Raw genomic sequence first — 17,784 nt, 5'->3', positions numbered from 1 at the left:
AAAACACAGATGTGTGCAAATCCCTCCAGACAATCTGTAGATTATTTACCTCCTTACCTGTGGGGAAAGAAAGCGAAGGCCATGCACAACCTAAAATCTGGCTCAGCTTCTGTCGGCGTTTCACATCGTCTCCAACTCCTAAATAAAAAGATCACTAATATCCGACCTCTGATAGTCCCTCTCAAATAAAGGATCTTACTTTCTGTCTGCTTTCAGTTTCCAGAGCGGTGCAGTGAAATGTGCTAAAACCTTCCTGTGTGTTCGTTAGGCCGATGGGTGGAGGATCATGAAGTCGTCCATAACTTGATGTTCAACCAAGAGACGAACCTGAAAGTTCCTCACAAAGAGACGCTGAAAAGATCGGAGTGGTGGGACAACGGAGCTCTGCCGCTGTGGATCACCGCTCAGAACCAGGTGAGTCGGGGTGAAGGATGAGCTGCACTGACACAGGAGGACACTGTGGTTATTTTACCAAACACGCAGGAGAGCACCAGATGTAGAAAGTAGACCACATCTAAAGGTGCGATTTCTATGTTTGTCTAATTCGAGGAAAAGTTGGATTCTTCAGGAACATCACTGATAAAAAACGGGAAACCAAGCTGGATGAAATCTGGCTGCTTCCTGTGAACGCGAGAGTGCTTCCAACTAGGGCTGGGCCATATTATACCGTTCACGGTAATACCGGTATAATGTTAGGCAACGATAGGAAAATGAAATATCGCGATAGAATATGAGTAAAACGCGCATGCGCAGTGCCTTTGTTTTCATACGCACATGGCCGATTGTTGAGTGAAACAGATGAACCAGAATTGGTTTGTAAAAATGGTGCAACTTCAGTGATGTGGAACTGGTTTGGTGTTTGTCCGTCAGATACACAACAAAGCACATTTTTTTGCAGAACATGCAAGCGGCCGTTGTTATTGTCATATTTGTCGGACTAAGATGCTCTTAAATCTGGGAGTAATCTGGGTCCTAAACTCCGTATACTTCAGGTCAAACAACACTGCAGCATCACTTAGAGTTAAAAACTGTCTAAATTCTTTCATCTTTAATAAAACGATCAGCATTGCTGCTTTACCAGGTGTAACTATGAAGTTTAACTTCCAGGCATCCATGAAAACAAAAGTTATTACATTTAACGGAGTTAGAAGTTAGCAGGAAGCTAGCGGAAGTTAGCTCGCTAGTTTCGCTAGTTACCTAAACATGATATAGCATGTTCTGACTGAGAGATTTCTGAAAAAAATCAAACGTACAGCTCTGCTATCACTTCCAACATAAATGAAGACAGGAAACTAAACAGCAGTGACGTTTGTAGGGTTACTGAAGTTGGGCTAGCTGGTATATAATGATGTGCTACGTGATCGCTAGCGACACAGCTATGTTAGCATAACATAAACAGTGAAGCTGGAGGACGAACACTAACACTTTTCCACTTATAAAAGTTAACGTGAAGGTTCTTCATGGTTAGAGACAAATGCAATCGCATGGCAGGATGCTGTAAACGGACCAAACTTCAGTCAGGAGAACAACTGAGATAATCCATCCACAATACGTGGTTAGTCATTAATATACTGCAACAACATGGGAATAGAGCAGCTGCCAGAGAATTCAACATTAATGAATCAATGGTACAGAAGTGGAGGAAGCAAGAAGAATGAGTTTAATAAAGTTTGATTTATCTGACTGCTTTGTTTCGCTTAATGTGCCTTATAATCCCGTGCACCTTATGGTCCGAAAAATACGTACTGCACACTGCAGTTTAATATTGCAAAGCACCTCTTTTTAACCATATAACCATATTATACATGGTTATGCTCAGGATATGTCAGCCCATTTCTACTGGAAATGCCTTTTGGTTAAACTTTCAGCAAGGAATTTGCATTTGCACTGTTACATTTTTATAAAGCTTTAATGTACATAAAAACCAGCTTCTTGTTTAAGTGAAAATAAATGGAAAGTTGTCTTTTTGCGCTAGTAATGTTGTGGAGTTGTATTTTGTCTCGCATCAATTATATCGTCGGTTATATCGTTATCGCAAATTTTCAAATATATATCGTGATAAATATTTTTGGCCATATCGCCCTGCTCTACTTCCAACACTTCTGGGCTGTTTGCAGCCATAACATGATCACAGAGCAGGAGTGCGATGTGGTGCTTACCATTCTGTTCAACTATTCTAATTTCAGGGTCTGAAAACAGCTTCCTTCTCCTTCCCCGGAGGCGGAGCCAACTACAGTGGCCAAGGGGTCAATCGAGTGCTACTGGAGGAGTCCGGCCACCCCGACGACAATGAGACCGAGTGGCGTCAGAAGATCGACACGGTGATGAGCTGGTTCTCCGAGGAGGACTTCCACCTGGTGACGCTGTACTACGGCGAGCCAGACAACGTGGGCCACGCCAAAGGGCCGGACACGCCGGACCGGAAGGAGATCATCCGTCAGATCGACCGCACCATCGGCTACTTGAAGGACGCTATCGATCGCCACAACCTGACCGACGGGCTGAATGTCATCATCACCTCTGACCACGGCATGACCACAGTAAAGAAGAAGCCGCAGGTAGACGAGGTCATCCTCAACAAATACCTGAATTTATTCGAGGTCGCTAAATTTGAAATTCTCGACTACGGTGGGTTTGGCATCCTGACGCCACGTCCGGGGAAGGAGCAGGAAGTTTTTGACGCCCTCTCCAACGTGCCCAATATCACGGTATACAAGAAAAACGAGATTCCAGAAAGCTTCCATCTCGCCAAAAGTGAGCGTCTGCCTCCCATCGTGATCATCGCAGATCTGGGATTCAACCTGAACTCTGTAAGTACCCCAACGTTTTACCTCCAAGAACCAAGAGCAAAATTCAACAAATCTAGAGAACGTATATCGACTTCATATCGTTTCACACCAGAGATTCATCGTCTACGTGAATAAAGGTGACCACGGCTTCCATAACACCGAGATGGACATGAAGACCATCTTCAGGGCCTTCGGCCCGAGCTTCAAGAGGAGCTACCTGTCCGAGCCGTTCGACAGCATCCACATCTACCCTCTGATGTGCAAACTGCTGCAGATCCAACCAGCGCCGCACAACGGGTCCCTGAGCGTGACCGAGGACATGCTGCTCCCCACCACCACGGCCAAGCCTTCGCTCACAACGCCGCAAGGCTCTTTTACCACAGGTGCGTTGCCCTCGTCTGACGCTCTTCTAGAGTAGCGGTCTGTTATCCAAGGTTCAGGTAGACTCGTCTTTTAAGTCTGGCTTGAGTTCAGGGTCAGTTCACGTTCTCGCAGATCAACTCGCCACCTCACAACTTTTGAAGATGAAATAAATCATTTCATCTATAAAAAGGTAGAATTCTGTACATTGCTTACAGACCTGTCGTAAGTCCGTATCATTTGGTGCCATTGGTCGTCAGGCATTCACATTAAAAACTCTGGCTCCGCCCACTGCTCATCACCACTGATACAAGATGCTGAACCTACAGCCAGCTTTTGAAGGCGTCTCCAGTCCAATCAAAGAATTATTTCATATCATAAGTGAGAGTTTAATAAGACCAGGTAAAAACTAGCCTAGCTTAGCTTTCAGCTCTGAGTGCAGATCATGTGACGTGCACGTTAACCACGACGCTCCTTTCCTTTCCAGCTGGATCGCAGGGAGCTCGGCTGTCCGTGGCTCTGCTGCTGGCCATGCTGCTGTCCATGTTCGCCGTGCTGTAACTGGTCCAGGATCAGTTTGACCTACAGCTGGAGTCAGCGGTTTCCTCATTTACTTTCACTCTGAATGTTGTAACGTTTGCTTCTCCAATAAACATGAACAACGTGAACATTTTTAAAGGCTTATTTTCTGTTTCCTTTTTAACATGTGTTTCACCTGATGTTCCTCTCGGAGGCGTTTCCGTTCGGTCAGACTGAACGCTGGTTGGACATTTTATCAGGTTGTGTCTGATACTGTGAGGACTGCGGGAGCCTCTGGTGGATGTGGAAGGAAATGCAGCTTTTGCATCAAATCTCTTTATTGTCAAATTGTTGAAATAAATCCATCAGAGATCAGCAGCGACTCCTGAAATAATGGAGACGACTAGAGAGGTCACGTGACTCGCTGTGATCGTCGCCACCAAACTGATTTATTAAACTTTACAAAGAAACTACGACAACAGCAGCTGTGACGTCATTCATTTTTCTGCTGTAGGCAACCAGGTGCTGTACAGAGACCGCGCACGCACACACACACACACACGCACACGCACGCACACACACACGCACGCACACACACACGCACGCACGCACAAATGCACACGCACGCACACACACGCACGCACACACACGCACGCACGCACACACACACACACACACGCACACACACACACACACACGCACACACACACACACACACACACACACGCCCTAAATCAGCATGATGGGTTAAATTAAAACGTGTCGGCGCTTCGCCCGTTTCACAAACACTGAAACAAAAGTTCAAACCATGAAATTAAAATTTCTGACGACATCCGTCCGGAGACTCAGGCGGCTGTTTTTTTTCCTCCTTTCTTTTTCAGCCAATCACAGGCCGCCCGAGTTAAAAACACAAAAACGGCAGCAGAAGAAACCTGAGGAAGCCGTTTCCAGAAGTGGAGTCTCATGTTTCACCTTAAAACGATGAGAAAATAAAACGTTCGCCTCGTCCGAGACAACGCAGAGTCAGAAGTACGGCACGCTCAGGTGAAGCCCGATTGGTCCCCCCGCGACCTTTCGCCTCCCTCAGAGCACGCGGAGGAGCTGCAGCGCCCCCGCCTCACCCTCCTGCCCCGGGCGGTGGATCATAGCGACGTCTCGGCGTTCACGACTCTTTGCCCGTCCTCGTTCTCCACGTTTATCCGGACGCTCGGCAGCTTGTCGTGGCTGAAAGAGAACAGAAACTTTACTGGCACCAGAGTCAGACACGTCTTACAGACACGTTAAATTACTTCCACTTCCTGTAGTTTGGGGCTGTTCTGAGATCTGATTGTGCTCACAGCACAGGTGTGGCAGCAGCAGGTGGAGTGACGTCTCTGAGGTTTGGTTTGTGGCTCTGGGAGGAAGCTCGTCTCCGCTGTTCTGACCGAGCTGTCAGCGACTCGTTTTCATGTGTTTGAAGTTTATAATGAAAACTAAAAATAATCTGACATAAAGACCCTGAACGTGAAAATTAACAAAAAGTGGAAAACAGAAATCTTTGTCTACGTGGAAAAAAAAAATCATCTTCATGGAAACAGAGAGCAGGGACATGAATAAGCCGTGTTTATCGTGTCTAAAACATCCAGCCTGAAAACATCACAATTGCATTTTTTTTCTTACTCCACAGCACAGACACGCCTGCCAGCGGTCACTTTTAATGGTTACAGGACTGCTGTTTATGTCTGACGTCATCAGTCGTGTCCGGGTCCAGAGTCAAACAACACAGAGCTAAAAACTGTCTAAATTCTTTCATCTTTACTAAAATGATCAGCGTTGCTGCTTTACCAGGTGTAACAATTACGTTTAACATCCATGAAAACAGGATTTATTAAATTTAAAGGAGTTACAAGTTAACAGGAAGTTAGGTCGCTAGCTTCCACCTAAGCATGATATAGCATGTTCTGACTGAGAGATTTCTGAAACAATCCAAACGTACAGCTCTGCTATCACTTCCAGCATAAATGAAGACAGGAAACTAAACAGCAGTGACGTTTGTAGCGTTACTGAAGTTGGGCTAGCTGCTATATAACGATATGCTACGTGATTGCTAGCGACACAGCTATGTTAGCATAAACACAGTGAAGCTGGAGGATGAACGTTAACTTTTTTCCACTTGATAAAAGTTAACGTGAAGGTTCCTCATGGTTAGAGACAAATGCAATCGCATGGCAGGATGCTGTAAACAGACCAAACTTCAGTCAGGAGAACAACTGAGATTATTCATCCACAATACGAGGTTAGTCATTAATGTACTGCTGCTGGGCTGGAGTTACATCGTGAGGTTTAAACACTGAGCTTTAAAACGATTAGCGGTAATGAACCGAGAGAGGCCGACACTGATCACTGTTTTTAGGGGCTTGTTGAGATTAAATACATACAAAATATTCGAACATGTTAAAAACACAACAGCCTTATTAAACGCAGAAGCAGGGTTCATACGTCATCACTTAAGGACATAAACACAGTGCAGAGAGAGCCAATCACAGAGCATCGCAGGTGATGTCGCTGGTGGTGAGGCAGGCGTACCTGAAGGTGCGCCTCAGAGCTTTGCTGCTGTCGGAGTTTTTGGAAACAGACTTCCAGATGCCGCTTTTGGCCATTTCATCAGAGATGTTCACCTCTGACGGGTCGCTGCTGAGTCAAACACACACACGTTAGCCTCTGCTGCAGAGTGCGCGCAGCCGTCAGCGTGCCTGAGTTCAGACCCACCGCTTTTTCAGGTTTTTGATGGGGAAATTGAGGACTTCTCCTCTGTCGTACGGCAGCTCCTCCTCCACCTCCTCCAGCATCCGCCGAGCGTCCTGGACACACACACACACACACGGTTGAGCCAATGAGGACACAGAAGCAGGGTCACGTGCACACACCAGCGCCCTTCACCTCCTTCTCCTTCTTCTTGTCGTCCTCCTTCTTCTTCTTGCTCTCAGGGATCAGGTCGTCCAGCCAGCTCAGCTCTCTCTTGGTGAAGCAGAAATCCAGAAGCTTCCGGATGAAAACCAGAGCGAGAACCTGCAGAACGCAGCAGGAGGTGAGTCCCCGCGTTACCAAGGAAACAAGGAGATGCAGTGTCTCTCAGTGCGTCTCACCATCATGGGGAAAATGACGGCGGCGGGCGAGGCTTTGATGGCCCACAGCGCGATGAGGCAGGACAGCTGCACCACGGTGAAGACGTGCACCTTCCACAGCGGCACGTAGCGCAGGTAGATCAGGTCGGGCTGGTGTTTGGCCGGCATGCCGAACAGTTTGATGCGGTCAAAGAGCTGTGGGACAGACAGACGCACGAGAGGTCAGACCAGCTTTAACGCCGCCATCGGCCGGACGGACGCAGAGACGTACCTGGATGCCTTTGAGCGAGGACACGCCCATGTAGAGGAACACGCCGTACAGGACGGGCATCGGGATGAACTGTAAAAGCAAAGAAGCGATCTGTGAAGGGAGCGAGGGAGCGAGGCGTGAACGTAGCACGCACCGTCTGACGACTCACCTTCAGGACGGAGGTCATGAACACGGAGCAGCCCATCAGGAAGAAGATCATGAAGCCGGTCACGCGCTGCTCTCTGATGCCGAGGAACTTGGGCTGCTCGCCGGGCGCCGCGCACTCCGACTCCAGCTTCAGGCTGTTGACGTGGGAGATTGAGAGCACCGTCGCCGCCACGAACCACGGCAGGCCCATGATGGAGCACACGCCCAGCATCACCGCCACCACCAGCAGGTCCAGATGATAGCCACACCCTTTCTGCAGCCCGCACACACACAAACACACACAGTGAGGTAAAGGTCGTCACCCCGCGGGGACGACGGCACGCGGCTTCACGTCAGTTCTGACCTTCAGCTTGTTTTCCTTCCTGTTGATGATGACGGCGGTGATCTGCTGGTCCATGAAGATGAGGATGGTGCAGAGCAGCGCGGGGACGGCGGCGGCCAGCAGCGTCCACCACGGGTTCGGGCCCAGCGGGGAAATCAGCCACCCCCGATTTTCAGACGTGGGCTGAAAGCAGCGCGAGACCGTTTCTATGGTAACCTCTGAGTGAGCATCGTGTCAGCAGGTGTGAGCCGACGGCGCCCACACGCTTGATGATTTTACACTTTTTGTAACATTAAATATGTTACATGTTACCACTTAATGTTTTCAAAAGATCCGAACTGTGAAAGATGAAGAACGAATCCAAAGTTGAGACCTAAATGAGAACCGAACCCAGTGAACGACCTCTGACCTGTTATCACAGCGAGCTGCCGAGGGCCCTCGCTCAGTCTAAACCTCCCCCCAACATCCATCACTGAAGCTGGATTACATTATTACTGGAATAAAGGGCAAATGGCGCCCCCGCAGGCCGTTTGGACCTGCGCATGCTGAGAGGCGAGCGTTACCTTGAAGCGGTCAGGCACGTTGAGTTTGGGTGAAGGAACTCCCACCAGATAATCCACCAGCACCATGATCATGATGGTGAGGAAGACGGCGAAGTCGCTGATGGTCGATCGAACCTGCGGGCGGGAAACAGCATCGATATTTTCTTATCGAACGGTAAAGCGCGACGTCTCAGACCTCCAGCTCTGCACAAATATTAAACCGAGTGGTGATGTTTTCCTGTGGATCCAATAAATCCTTTATCTTCATCACACGTGAGAAACATTAAAGAGGACCGAGTCTGCGAGCACTCCATCGGCTCCTCTCTCAGGGTGTCACTGACCTTGGTGGGGAAGTAGCTCTTAGTCTTGAACTGCTTGAGGAAGGAGGAGAGGAAGAAGGTGGTGAAGAAGAGGATGATGGACCAGAAGAGGACGTCGGGGACGTAGGGACCGCTGTGGCTGCACGCCGGGCCGACCAGCTCCCCCATGAGTGCCTTGCACGTCTGTGGGGAGAGGGAAGCGTCAGCCGCAGTTCCTCTGATGACCAGCAGAGGCTGCTGCTCGTTTGTTCTGACTGAAAGGCGCCGCTGACGGCAGCGTCAGACAGAAAACAAAGTTTATTTCTTACCTTCGAGCTCAGCTGATCCCAGGTGATGTTTTCTGGGGTCACGTTCTTTTTGCTCCACACACCCAGGACTTCGGCCGAGGCGTTGGCGGATGGAGCACACTGACATCTGAAACAGAGCAGCAGCGCTCACGTCAACTCGGAGCTAAATGACCACTTCACCCTCTTAGCTCCAACCGTGGGAGCACCGGCCCGGGATTCTGGCCCCGAGCAGATTCCAGCTGAAACGACCACGGTGACGTCGGACAGTCGCCTCACCTGTAGAAGGTCAGGTTGTCCAGCTGGTTGTGCATGTTGATGGGGTAGAGCTCCCCGAGGCGGACCAGCTTCTCCAGCGCCTCGTAGATGAAGATGATGCAGATGAGCGCGGCGAAGGCCTCCTCTGTGAAGCGGGTGATGTAGCAGACCAGAGAGCTGGCGTCCGTGGCGACCAGCAGCAGGCACAGGAAGGCGGTCCAGAGTCCGATGCTGGTCCTCAGGTGCAGGTAGGACAGATGGTACTGACTGAGGATGGGAAGGAAAGGAGGTCAAAGGTCAGCCGAGGGCACTTCTGTAGGCTCGCTCTCTCTAACCCAGCAGACATCCCTGCAATAACTGATGTCACACCTCCTGAGCGCCGCTTTGTTTGAAGCTCTCCTGACCTCTACGTGACCCCGACAAACGCCCTATAGCATCGACACGTGATCCCAAACCCTACAGCGGCTCCGCGACACGTCACTTCCTCCTGAAGCCATAGAGACTTCTAAAGACGGCAGAGACGTCGTTGCTTTGTTTATCCTCCGGATCAGCTTTTTCAATCTCGCCACGAAGCAGGAAGGTTTCAGACTGAAACACTGAGGTGAAGCTCGATTAACAGACGGTTTGTGACTGCTGCAGTTTAAACGCTTCCTGTTCTGGCTCACCTTTAAACAGCTTCTCTGCTCTCCGTGACAAACATGGATGATGTAATCCAGATGAAAATGGAGCAGGTTAAAAAAAACGAGGCTTTTATGCAACTGTTACAAAACATCTTTGTGCATCACAAAAAGCTTTTTTTAATCCACCAAAAAATTATACAACAACATGAAACAGCTGAGAGCACCGAAGCACAACGTTCCCACAGCTGCTCCAAAAATCCCTCAGATCACGTTAATCTGTGACGCTGAGATTAAGCGAGTGACCCGCTGCCAGCTCGCAGCTCCGTGCACAGCACTGGATGCGCCTGCAGGGGGAGCCGCAGCGTTGCAAACACAGAGGAGACGAACCCAAAGGCACAAGGACGGAAATAAAACACGAAAAACCTTAAAAACAAACGCAAACGCATTTTTTCTCTCTGCTCAGCAGCCCGCTGTGATGTCATCACAACCTGAACAGCCAATGGGAGCAAAGCTTTCATGCAAACCTGTCTGGCCGCTCTTGGGTCACGACTCACCTGCAGAACTTGAAGAGGATCTTCTCAAAGACCAGAACCGGGCCCGTGCTGCCCAGGATGGTGAGAGGCTGCCCGGCGAACAGAGAGTAGGCCACGCCCGTCAGAGATGCGCCAAACAGCGACTCAATGGCACTCTATCAGAGAGAGAGAGAGAGGGGAGTAACACCCGGATGCACCAATCAGGGCCCAGGATGAGCTCACACAGGGGTTCTTACTATGCTCCCTTTGGTGGCCTCCCCGAGCAGACCTCCGAAGGTGATGACGGGCGACATGCAGGCGCAGTACAGGAAGAGGATGGAGGCCAGGCACTGCAGGCTCACGGCGTCTCTGATGTCGCTCCAGTAGAACGGCGCCTTCCTCCGAACGTCGTTCACCAAACCGCCAAAAATCCTGTGGGACACACGAGGGATTCCCCGTCATTCCCAACACACAGCGAGCCAGGACTCGGCAGCGGAATAATCCCACGTTCAACACGTTTCCTGTTTTAATTTGAAAATCTCCTCGCAGTATTTATTAATATTGCTGAGCTTCACTCACCTCCCCGTCCTCTGCAGCTCTGGTCCCGCGTGATGCTCCGCCTCCTTGCCCATCTCAGAGCTGTGGGCGGAGCCATTGGGGAAGGACGCTATCTTTCTCTTCTCCTGCGGAGACAGACGGGGGCGGGGACGTCACTTCTGAGAGATCAGAGCTGGCGTGGCGGGTTCGGATCTTTTACCTGAGACGGGACGCTCTTCGGGGGCTCGATGCGGATGCTGGGGTCCCATTCTCCCGGCGGCAGCACGGTGACCTGATCCAGGAACTCGTCGATCCCCGACAGCAGGTCGTTGCGGTCCCTCGCCTTGTACGCCACGTCGTGGAAAACCTGCAGCAGAGCCGCCACACGTCAACAACTTTTTGTCTGCGCTTCAAACGAGATTACGCCTCCTGAAGCTTTTTCACGAGCACGCCGTCACACTGACACGTCTGTGTCTGCAGAGGCGGGAACAACGTCAGCAGCAACCACAGACACACAACAGGTAAACACAGCCGGCTGAAACGCAGCGCGGTGAGCCTTCATCGTCCCACACGGCCTCTAAACACCATCATCAGCTGCAGACCTGCAGTTCTCCGTCACGCTGCACGCTCAGTGCAAACAAGCGTGTGATGATCAGCGTGCTCCAGCTGACCTCGCTGCTTCTACAGACACGCGCCGTCACTGAGCCGTTCACCTTTAAACTATCAGGACGCGAGGAGGCGACCAAACCGGGTGACCATGGAGACTTCCTGCCTGAGTCTGCTGCCAGTCTGGGCGTAGTTTAACCCCAAACACACACACAGGCTCACTCTGGGCTTCAGACGCCATCCTTACATCTATTCCTGTAATGTCTGTGTGTGAAAGCGTCGCTCACCTCGTCTGTCATCAGTGTGGCGATGGAGCGCCCGATCTCGTGGTACTGCGGACCTTTTCCAAACGGACCGAGCAGCAGGAAGAGAAACCTGCAGGGACAGGAAGTCTGTCAGCAGAGGAAACGCACGGAACGGCGTGCCGAGGGCGGCTCGGTCGCGGCTTACCTGGTGGGCACCGGGACTTCGGTGAGGCCGGTCAGCAGCACGGCGGGGCAGAGCCGGACGAAGGCGATGATGGGCCGCTCCAGGAAGTCCACTTCACCCACCAGGACGTTGGAGGCCTCGGCTCCGTGAGGAATCTTCTTCATGAAGTTCATGTCCACCTGACACACACACACACACACACACACACACACACACACACACACACACACACACACACAGTGTTCGTTTTATTTTGTAGTTCCTCGTTGGTTTCACTTCCTGGTCTAGGACCTCTGTGATCCTCGCTGCAGGCTGCCTGAGCCACAGCAGTGGATCAGCTGCCTCCAGCTCATTTTTACACCTGACAGACAGGAAGCAGCTGAATGCACAGACTTCACCTTTGACCTCCATGGGAAACCATGAGGTGAAGCAAAGATGTGGAAAAAAAAAGCTCAAAGTTTCACATCAACGACTGAAACATGAAAACTGCTTTTACACGTTTAACTGTGAGATGAGACCTGCAGTGAGCCTGGAGGAGGAGGAGGAGGGTGGAGGAGGAGGGTGGAGGAGGAGGAGGGGCAGATGGAGGAGGAGGGTGGAGGAGGAGGAGGAGGAGGGGCAGATGGAGGAGGAGGAGGAGGGGCAGATGGAGGAGTGAATAGATCCATGAGTTTGTCATGGATCTGAGTTCCTGTGTAAATAAAGTTCGATTGAATAAATCAATAAAAACATTTTTCCATCCAACACTGAAACAGCTGATGGTCACAGAACGCCACAGACAGCCAATCACAGAGCATCACCACGATGAGTCACAGCACAGGCTACACTGATTGGCCGAGGGCCGGCGACTGACATGCGACTTACTGCGGGCTTCCTGCTGGCTGCTGGCAGCAAACAAACGCAGTCGCAGTCCTGCTGGGAAACACAACACAGCTTCTGATTGGCTCGTTCGGGGACTCGCCGTCACGTGACCGAAAGCTCAGGTTCTGTTTGCACCTGGAGGCAGGTGTGGCTGCACAGCTGGATGCTCACTGGATGGTTTTAAGACCAAAGTCTTTGGAGTTTGAGCTCCATCGTCCAATAGCGTCACAGACTGAAGCAGGAAGTGGAATTCATCTCTGTGTTGTGGATTTTCTGCTGTGACGGACCAAGTCTCCTGATTTCATCCTTAATGTAAGCAGATACCCGATGACCTGCTGAACCACGGACGCAACGATCCGATGCTTGGATCGGACATCAGGCTGATCCCGACGCAGAGTCTGATCTACTTGATTCAGATCTGCGCAGAGTTGATCAAATCTGCATTCGATTTACACTTTCGTCTCCAACACTTTGCAAAAGCAAACGGATGTTCTGCTGTGCAGGAACGCCTCGTGCTGCCTTTCAGCGCATTACTGTGCACGTTAATCTGCGACGATGTCGTTGTGTTCGTTCGCGGCGTGGAGGAAGCAGGTGGCAGGTTCCTCCACCCACAGCTTCTCTTTCATGTGTGAAAGTCAAACATAAACCACTGAATTAAAGCGACCCGTCCATGAGGTCACTCGGGACCATCACAGCTTTAATTCTGCAGGTTATGCCTACGACTCGAGGAGTGGAGGCTCGGTGACAGTCAGTTTAGACTCCGCCACATTGGCAGGTTACTGTGGGAACCTGCCCTGAGCTGCGAGGCCACCGTGTAACCTGGATTTAGTTCTGACGTAGCGCCAGCCTCAGATTTCCGGGTGTCGGAGCTAAAAACGTGTTTTTAACCCTTCAGAAGTTTGATGTGGTCATTTCCTGTGCAGCTCTGTGCACTTAAAGGGCCGGACCTCTGAAGACGCTCACCGTCTGAAGGTAAACATCTCTGATTGGGTCAGAGACTCACAGACTGAACGTTTCATCCATCTCGGTGCTTCTGACATTTATTAGTTTTAAACATTAGTGCATCTGTCGCAGTGCGTCTGATAGGCGGAGCAGCGTCAGGGTGGAGCCTCCTACACCCACCAGCCCACAGCTCAGGGATGTTTCAGTCCCATCTGAACACCAGCTGATGTGTGAGGCTTCATGTAGCTGGCAGGGGTCAGAGGTCACAGTGGTGCAGCTCTGACCTCTCATCATTAAAGCATCTCTCACCTCCCTGAAGCTCCAAACATTGGAAAGCTGCAGGGAGCAGCAGCCGACCTATAAACCACCCAACCTGCGTGTGAGGCGGAGCCCCGCGTTTACCTTGCTGAAGTCCACCGTGCTGTTCTCCCGGCTGCCGCTGCCGCCGTTGCCGCGACTCTCGGCGTTTTTGTTGTCGTCGAGGTTTCCGGGGGCCGACTGAGGCGACGCCAGCAGACCTGCAGAGCCACAAAGACCACAGAGTCACACGCAACATCTGCAGCAGCTGTCTGCAAACACACAGCCGTGTTACTGACACACGTGACATCACCGCCTCCTGACCCGCGGAGTTCAGTCTCAGAATGCGATTCCTGCTCGCTCACGCTGAAGCCGAGCGCGGTGCGGGCAGTGACGCGGTTTCCTCGGTTACATCATTGTTAGTCGGTGCGCAGCACGCCTGTGGTCACAGAGCGCCGCGCAGCAGAGTCTCGGCTCCACGAACGCGGTCAGCACAAATCAGCTTCACGTCAGCTTTTCACGCTTCAGCACCTGAACAGAGTGATGAGTCGGTGGTCAGGTGATCGAGCGTCAGCGAGTTTTGATTCTTTCACGGATCATTAATGAACAGGAAGTGCCGGGAGTCACTCGAGCGTCCAGAGTTCTCTGCCGCAGAAACACCGCGACGCAGCAGAGAAAACAAGCCGACCTGCTGGGATGCATTTTAATAAATCATCCGTTTCCACTGCTGATGACTTGCCCCTGGACCTGCATGCCTCTGCCCCCTCCAGCCTGTGTTGACTGTCTGCGGGACGTTAAAGCCTGGCTGTGGCATAATGTTCGCACCCCAAATGAAAATAAAACAGAAATGACAGCTTTAGAGGCGACAGCCCTCTGGGCCAGCCGGCCCTCTCGCACTGTCAGGAACACTGGAGTATGTTTGGATAGCTCCCTCAAATTAGAGAAGCACTAGTTTCTATCAGTAGGGCGGCTCGATTATGGCAAAAATGATCATCACTGACATTGAGATCTCGATTATTTGACGATATTTATTTAATAACAATGTGTTGAATAATGACTTTTAAAAAATAATATAAAATAGTGCAAATGTTTGCAATATAAAAATAAATGAAAAATATAAACATCTGTGTTTCGTGAGCTTTGCAGTGTTGCTCTGTGGTGCAGCTACACCGTAGCAAAGTTCACACACTGTGTCCACTTGATCCACGTCTGACTGAACCTGTAATGTTTCCACACCACTGAAGGTTTTTACCTCTTTTCAACCAGCGGCCGTCACTCTCCTCTCCAAATAACTTCTGCTTAGCTTTCAGAGCTTCCCTCGGGTCCTCTTAATCAGCGGTCTCCAACCTTTTTTGCGCCACGGACGGTTTATGCCCGACAATATTTTCACGGACCGGCCTTTAAGGTGTCGCGGATAAATGAGGGAGGGGCTAATAATCGGCTCCGTCATTTTTAATGATCGTTGAAAGCCCAGATCGTAATCGTGATTAAAATTCGATTAATTGAGCAGCCCTAGTAGTAAGACCACAAAAGTTCAGACGTCCTGATTTCCAGATCTTTAATGTTTCATAAAGGAGGGAAATGGACTCAGATCGGACCCGAGCCGCCTGTCAGAGCGAGGGAAACAAACAGGAAACAAACATGCAGACTCTAAGTCGCTGCAGCTAACAGCCTGCTAATGACAGGCAGCCGCCTGATTCCTTTCTGATTGGCTGAAAACAACATCTGAGGCGCTTCACGTGTGACCAGAGGCCGGTTTGTTAACTCCAGCAGAGGCTAAAGGAGACCGAGGATCCAGAGGACGCTGCCGTTCAACCTTCACCTGTTAAAAAAGTTTGTTAACAGAAAAACTCGAACGAGACTGGATGTGAACACAAACCCAGGCTCGGACAGGCGGCTGTACGACACTGCAGGTCCAACATTCACGCAGCTCAGTCTCCAACAGACGGACGGCAGCAAAATAAACCAAAAACATGCAAAATAACCCCGCCCCCAAATAAGCTGCCAGTCTGCCAACATTCGTCCAATCATCCGCCTCCAGCTTCATCAGCACGTTAGCGGGCATGCTTCAGTGTCAGAGCGTGGAAACGGCCGGAGGAAAGCCGTGCCGTATTTGCCTGTTTGGGGAACCACGTCGTCTTCATCTCCCAGGTGGAACACCTCCTCCTCCTCCTCTTCTGGGGGGTGCACCACCACCTTGGGGAGCCCCACGGGAGCAGAGGAGCGGCGTGGAGAGCCACCGGGGACGGGAAGGGCGAGTCCGTGAGGCTGGCTGGGTTCGGAGAGGTGACGGCCGTAACGATACAGAGAGAGGTCGGTCTGTGACGAGGAGGCGGAGCCGGGGAGGAGGTGCCCGAACGGGCCTGGGGTCCTCGCAGAGGGGGGTAGGGTGGAGAGGTCGAAGGAGCCCATGGAGCAACGACGGAGGAGAGAGAGACGAGAGGAGGACAGACCCTCCCCTGAGGAGGAAGAGGAGGAGAAAGATCATGATGATGAAGAAGGAAACACCAAGCCAGCGTGCATGGATCAGTGAGTTAGGACGCACGTCACACCAACATCGGCCTTCTAAAGCTAAACCTTCCTCCACCAATCACGAAGCTCCGCCTTTTCTTTACGCCTACCATCAAATCCAAGACATCTGGATCGGTCCGGGACCAATTCAATTCAGTTTGATTTACACAGCAGCAAAACCTCAGGGCGCGTTTTATTAGAACCAAGTGCTGCTAGTCCTGAACGAGCCACAGCAGCTTCATGCAGAGCGGTCTGTGCCGGTTCTCGGTTGTGCCGGTTCTCGGTTGTCCCGGTCGTCCAAAGTGCTCAAGCGGAGGGCAGCCGGACGACTTCTGGGTTCTGGACGATGTTTCGCCTCCATCTGAGGGCGTCTCAGGTATCGCACCTGTACAGGGGTGGTCACTTTGTAGGCGGTAGGACATTTGGGCGTCGCTGCCTCACCCTCCCATCGTGTCAGTTGGACACAGAAGTCGTCCGGCTGCCTCCGGACCCGAGGGACAGTCACCAAGCTAGGATGAACCTGGCGCTTTCAGCCTGTTTGAAAAGTTTAAGAAGCAAACACTTTCTGTCTTTTAGTTACAGTCTTTGTTCAGGTAAAGGCAGCAGGAGGGCCACCCTCGCTCTAACTACCCGTCTGCAGTGAACACGCCAATTACTGAATGTTTACTCCATCACATGCAGGAAGAGCTGCTGTAACTGGGCATCAGCCCACTCAGTCCACTGTGGTGGAGAGCAGAGGAAACACACCGAGCCGGGAGCGTCGTGCTGGAGGCGATGACCTCGTGAAGCTGATTACAGCTGCAGTCAAAGTCTGACCCTGAGCTCTGCTCTGATGTCTTCAGCTTTATAAACTGTAGGAAAGAGTCAATCTGAAGAAAAGCTCCTGAACGAACGAGCAAACGGTAAAAGCTGCAGCTGATCGGTCACGTAGGTCACACGCACGTCAGACGGCTCAGCGCCTGCAGACGGCGTTCGGCCCGAGCAGCATTAAAACATTCCTCTCTCACAAACAGGATCCAGGAGTGCGGATATGAAAACGCCGACTTCGCTCATGCTGTTAGCTGGTTATTAGCTCAGCGAGTCAGCGGGTCCGGCCAGGTCAGGGAGTCCCGGTCAATAATAAACAGGGTGAGGTCACAGCAGCTCAGGTACGGGCAGGTGAGAAACCAACCGGAGCCATCACTCATCACAATCACTCAAAAACCACGGCAACGGCACCATGCAGCAATACGAGACCCGTCGTCTTGTCACCCCTTTACCTCGACCAATCAGGATGGACAGACTCTACATTCTGCCCGACAACAGAGACAAAGAACTATGAACTATGAAAGAAAACAGTGCATTACTTAGTAAAGAACTCGTAAACCTACCGCCACGCTGGTTTGCAGCGTGCCGCCGACCCGCTGAGGTCATTTAGACCCCCCCGGTTTTTAAACAGTGCAGAACTAAACCCTGCAGAGCCCGAGCAGTGCCAGAGGTCAGGAGGGGTCAACCTGAACTGGCCTCCTGCAGCTCGTCTCCTGACCTGCAGGTGCGAGGATGACAAGAGCGCT

The 17,784-nt window shown here is 51.3% G+C and overlaps 2 protein-coding genes across 5 annotated transcripts in view; one reads left to right on the top strand and one right to left on the bottom strand.

Annotated features, from left to right (window-relative positions):
• The window catches only part of LOC143421178 (ectonucleotide pyrophosphatase/phosphodiesterase family member 7-like), a 10,548-nt gene extending 6,727 nt beyond the window's left edge, over positions 1-3,821 (top strand). For both annotated transcript variants that reach the window (XM_076890350.1, XM_076890349.1), the window contains 4 exons: positions 269-414; positions 2,187-2,810; positions 2,902-3,172; positions 3,637-3,821. In XM_076890350.1, the coding sequence (XP_076746465.1) occupies positions 269-414; positions 2,187-2,810; positions 2,902-3,172; positions 3,637-3,710 (1,115 nt within the window). In that variant the 3' untranslated portion in view covers positions 3,711-3,821. The remainder of the gene's footprint in view (positions 1-268; positions 415-2,186; positions 2,811-2,901; positions 3,173-3,636) is intronic.
• A 512-nt stretch (positions 3,822-4,333) lies between these two features.
• LOC143421177 (sodium bicarbonate cotransporter 3-like) overlaps positions 4,334-17,784 on the bottom strand; it is a 32,255-nt gene continuing 18,804 nt past the window's right edge. For 2 of the 3 annotated variants that reach the window (XM_076890341.1, XM_076890340.1), the window contains exons 7-25: positions 13,826-13,941; positions 11,642-11,799; positions 11,479-11,566; positions 10,806-10,952; positions 10,628-10,731; positions 10,306-10,480; positions 10,091-10,224; positions 8,938-9,183; positions 8,683-8,788; positions 8,396-8,557; positions 8,076-8,189; positions 7,534-7,695; positions 7,192-7,443; positions 7,044-7,112; positions 6,794-6,967; positions 6,588-6,716; positions 6,417-6,508; positions 6,234-6,338; positions 4,334-4,892 (exon numbers count right to left, since the gene is read on the bottom strand). In XM_076890341.1, coding sequence (XP_076746456.1) covers positions 4,811-4,892; positions 6,234-6,338; positions 6,417-6,508; positions 6,588-6,716; positions 6,794-6,967; positions 7,044-7,112; positions 7,192-7,443; positions 7,534-7,695; positions 8,076-8,189; positions 8,396-8,557; positions 8,683-8,788; positions 8,938-9,183; positions 10,091-10,224; positions 10,306-10,480; positions 10,628-10,731; positions 10,806-10,952; positions 11,479-11,566; positions 11,642-11,799; positions 13,826-13,941 — 2,615 coding nt within the window. In that variant the 3' untranslated portion in view covers positions 4,334-4,810. Of the gene's footprint in view, positions 4,893-6,233; positions 6,339-6,416; positions 6,509-6,587; positions 6,717-6,793; positions 6,968-7,043; positions 7,113-7,191; positions 7,444-7,533; positions 7,696-8,075; positions 8,190-8,395; positions 8,558-8,682; positions 8,789-8,937; positions 9,184-10,090; positions 10,225-10,305; positions 10,481-10,627; positions 10,732-10,805; positions 10,953-11,478; positions 11,567-11,641; positions 11,800-13,825; positions 13,942-15,837; position 17,784 lie in introns of those variants that run through there. The other variant, XM_076890342.1, reaches the window with a different exon arrangement.

This window comes from Maylandia zebra, linkage group LG11, assembly GCF_041146795.1.
Source record: "Maylandia zebra isolate NMK-2024a linkage group LG11, Mzebra_GT3a, whole genome shotgun sequence".
Taxonomy (NCBI): domain Eukaryota; kingdom Metazoa; phylum Chordata; class Actinopteri; order Cichliformes; family Cichlidae; genus Maylandia; species Maylandia zebra.
The sequence above is the reverse complement of the archived record's forward strand: the minus strand, read 5'-3'. Positions and strand labels throughout refer to the sequence as shown.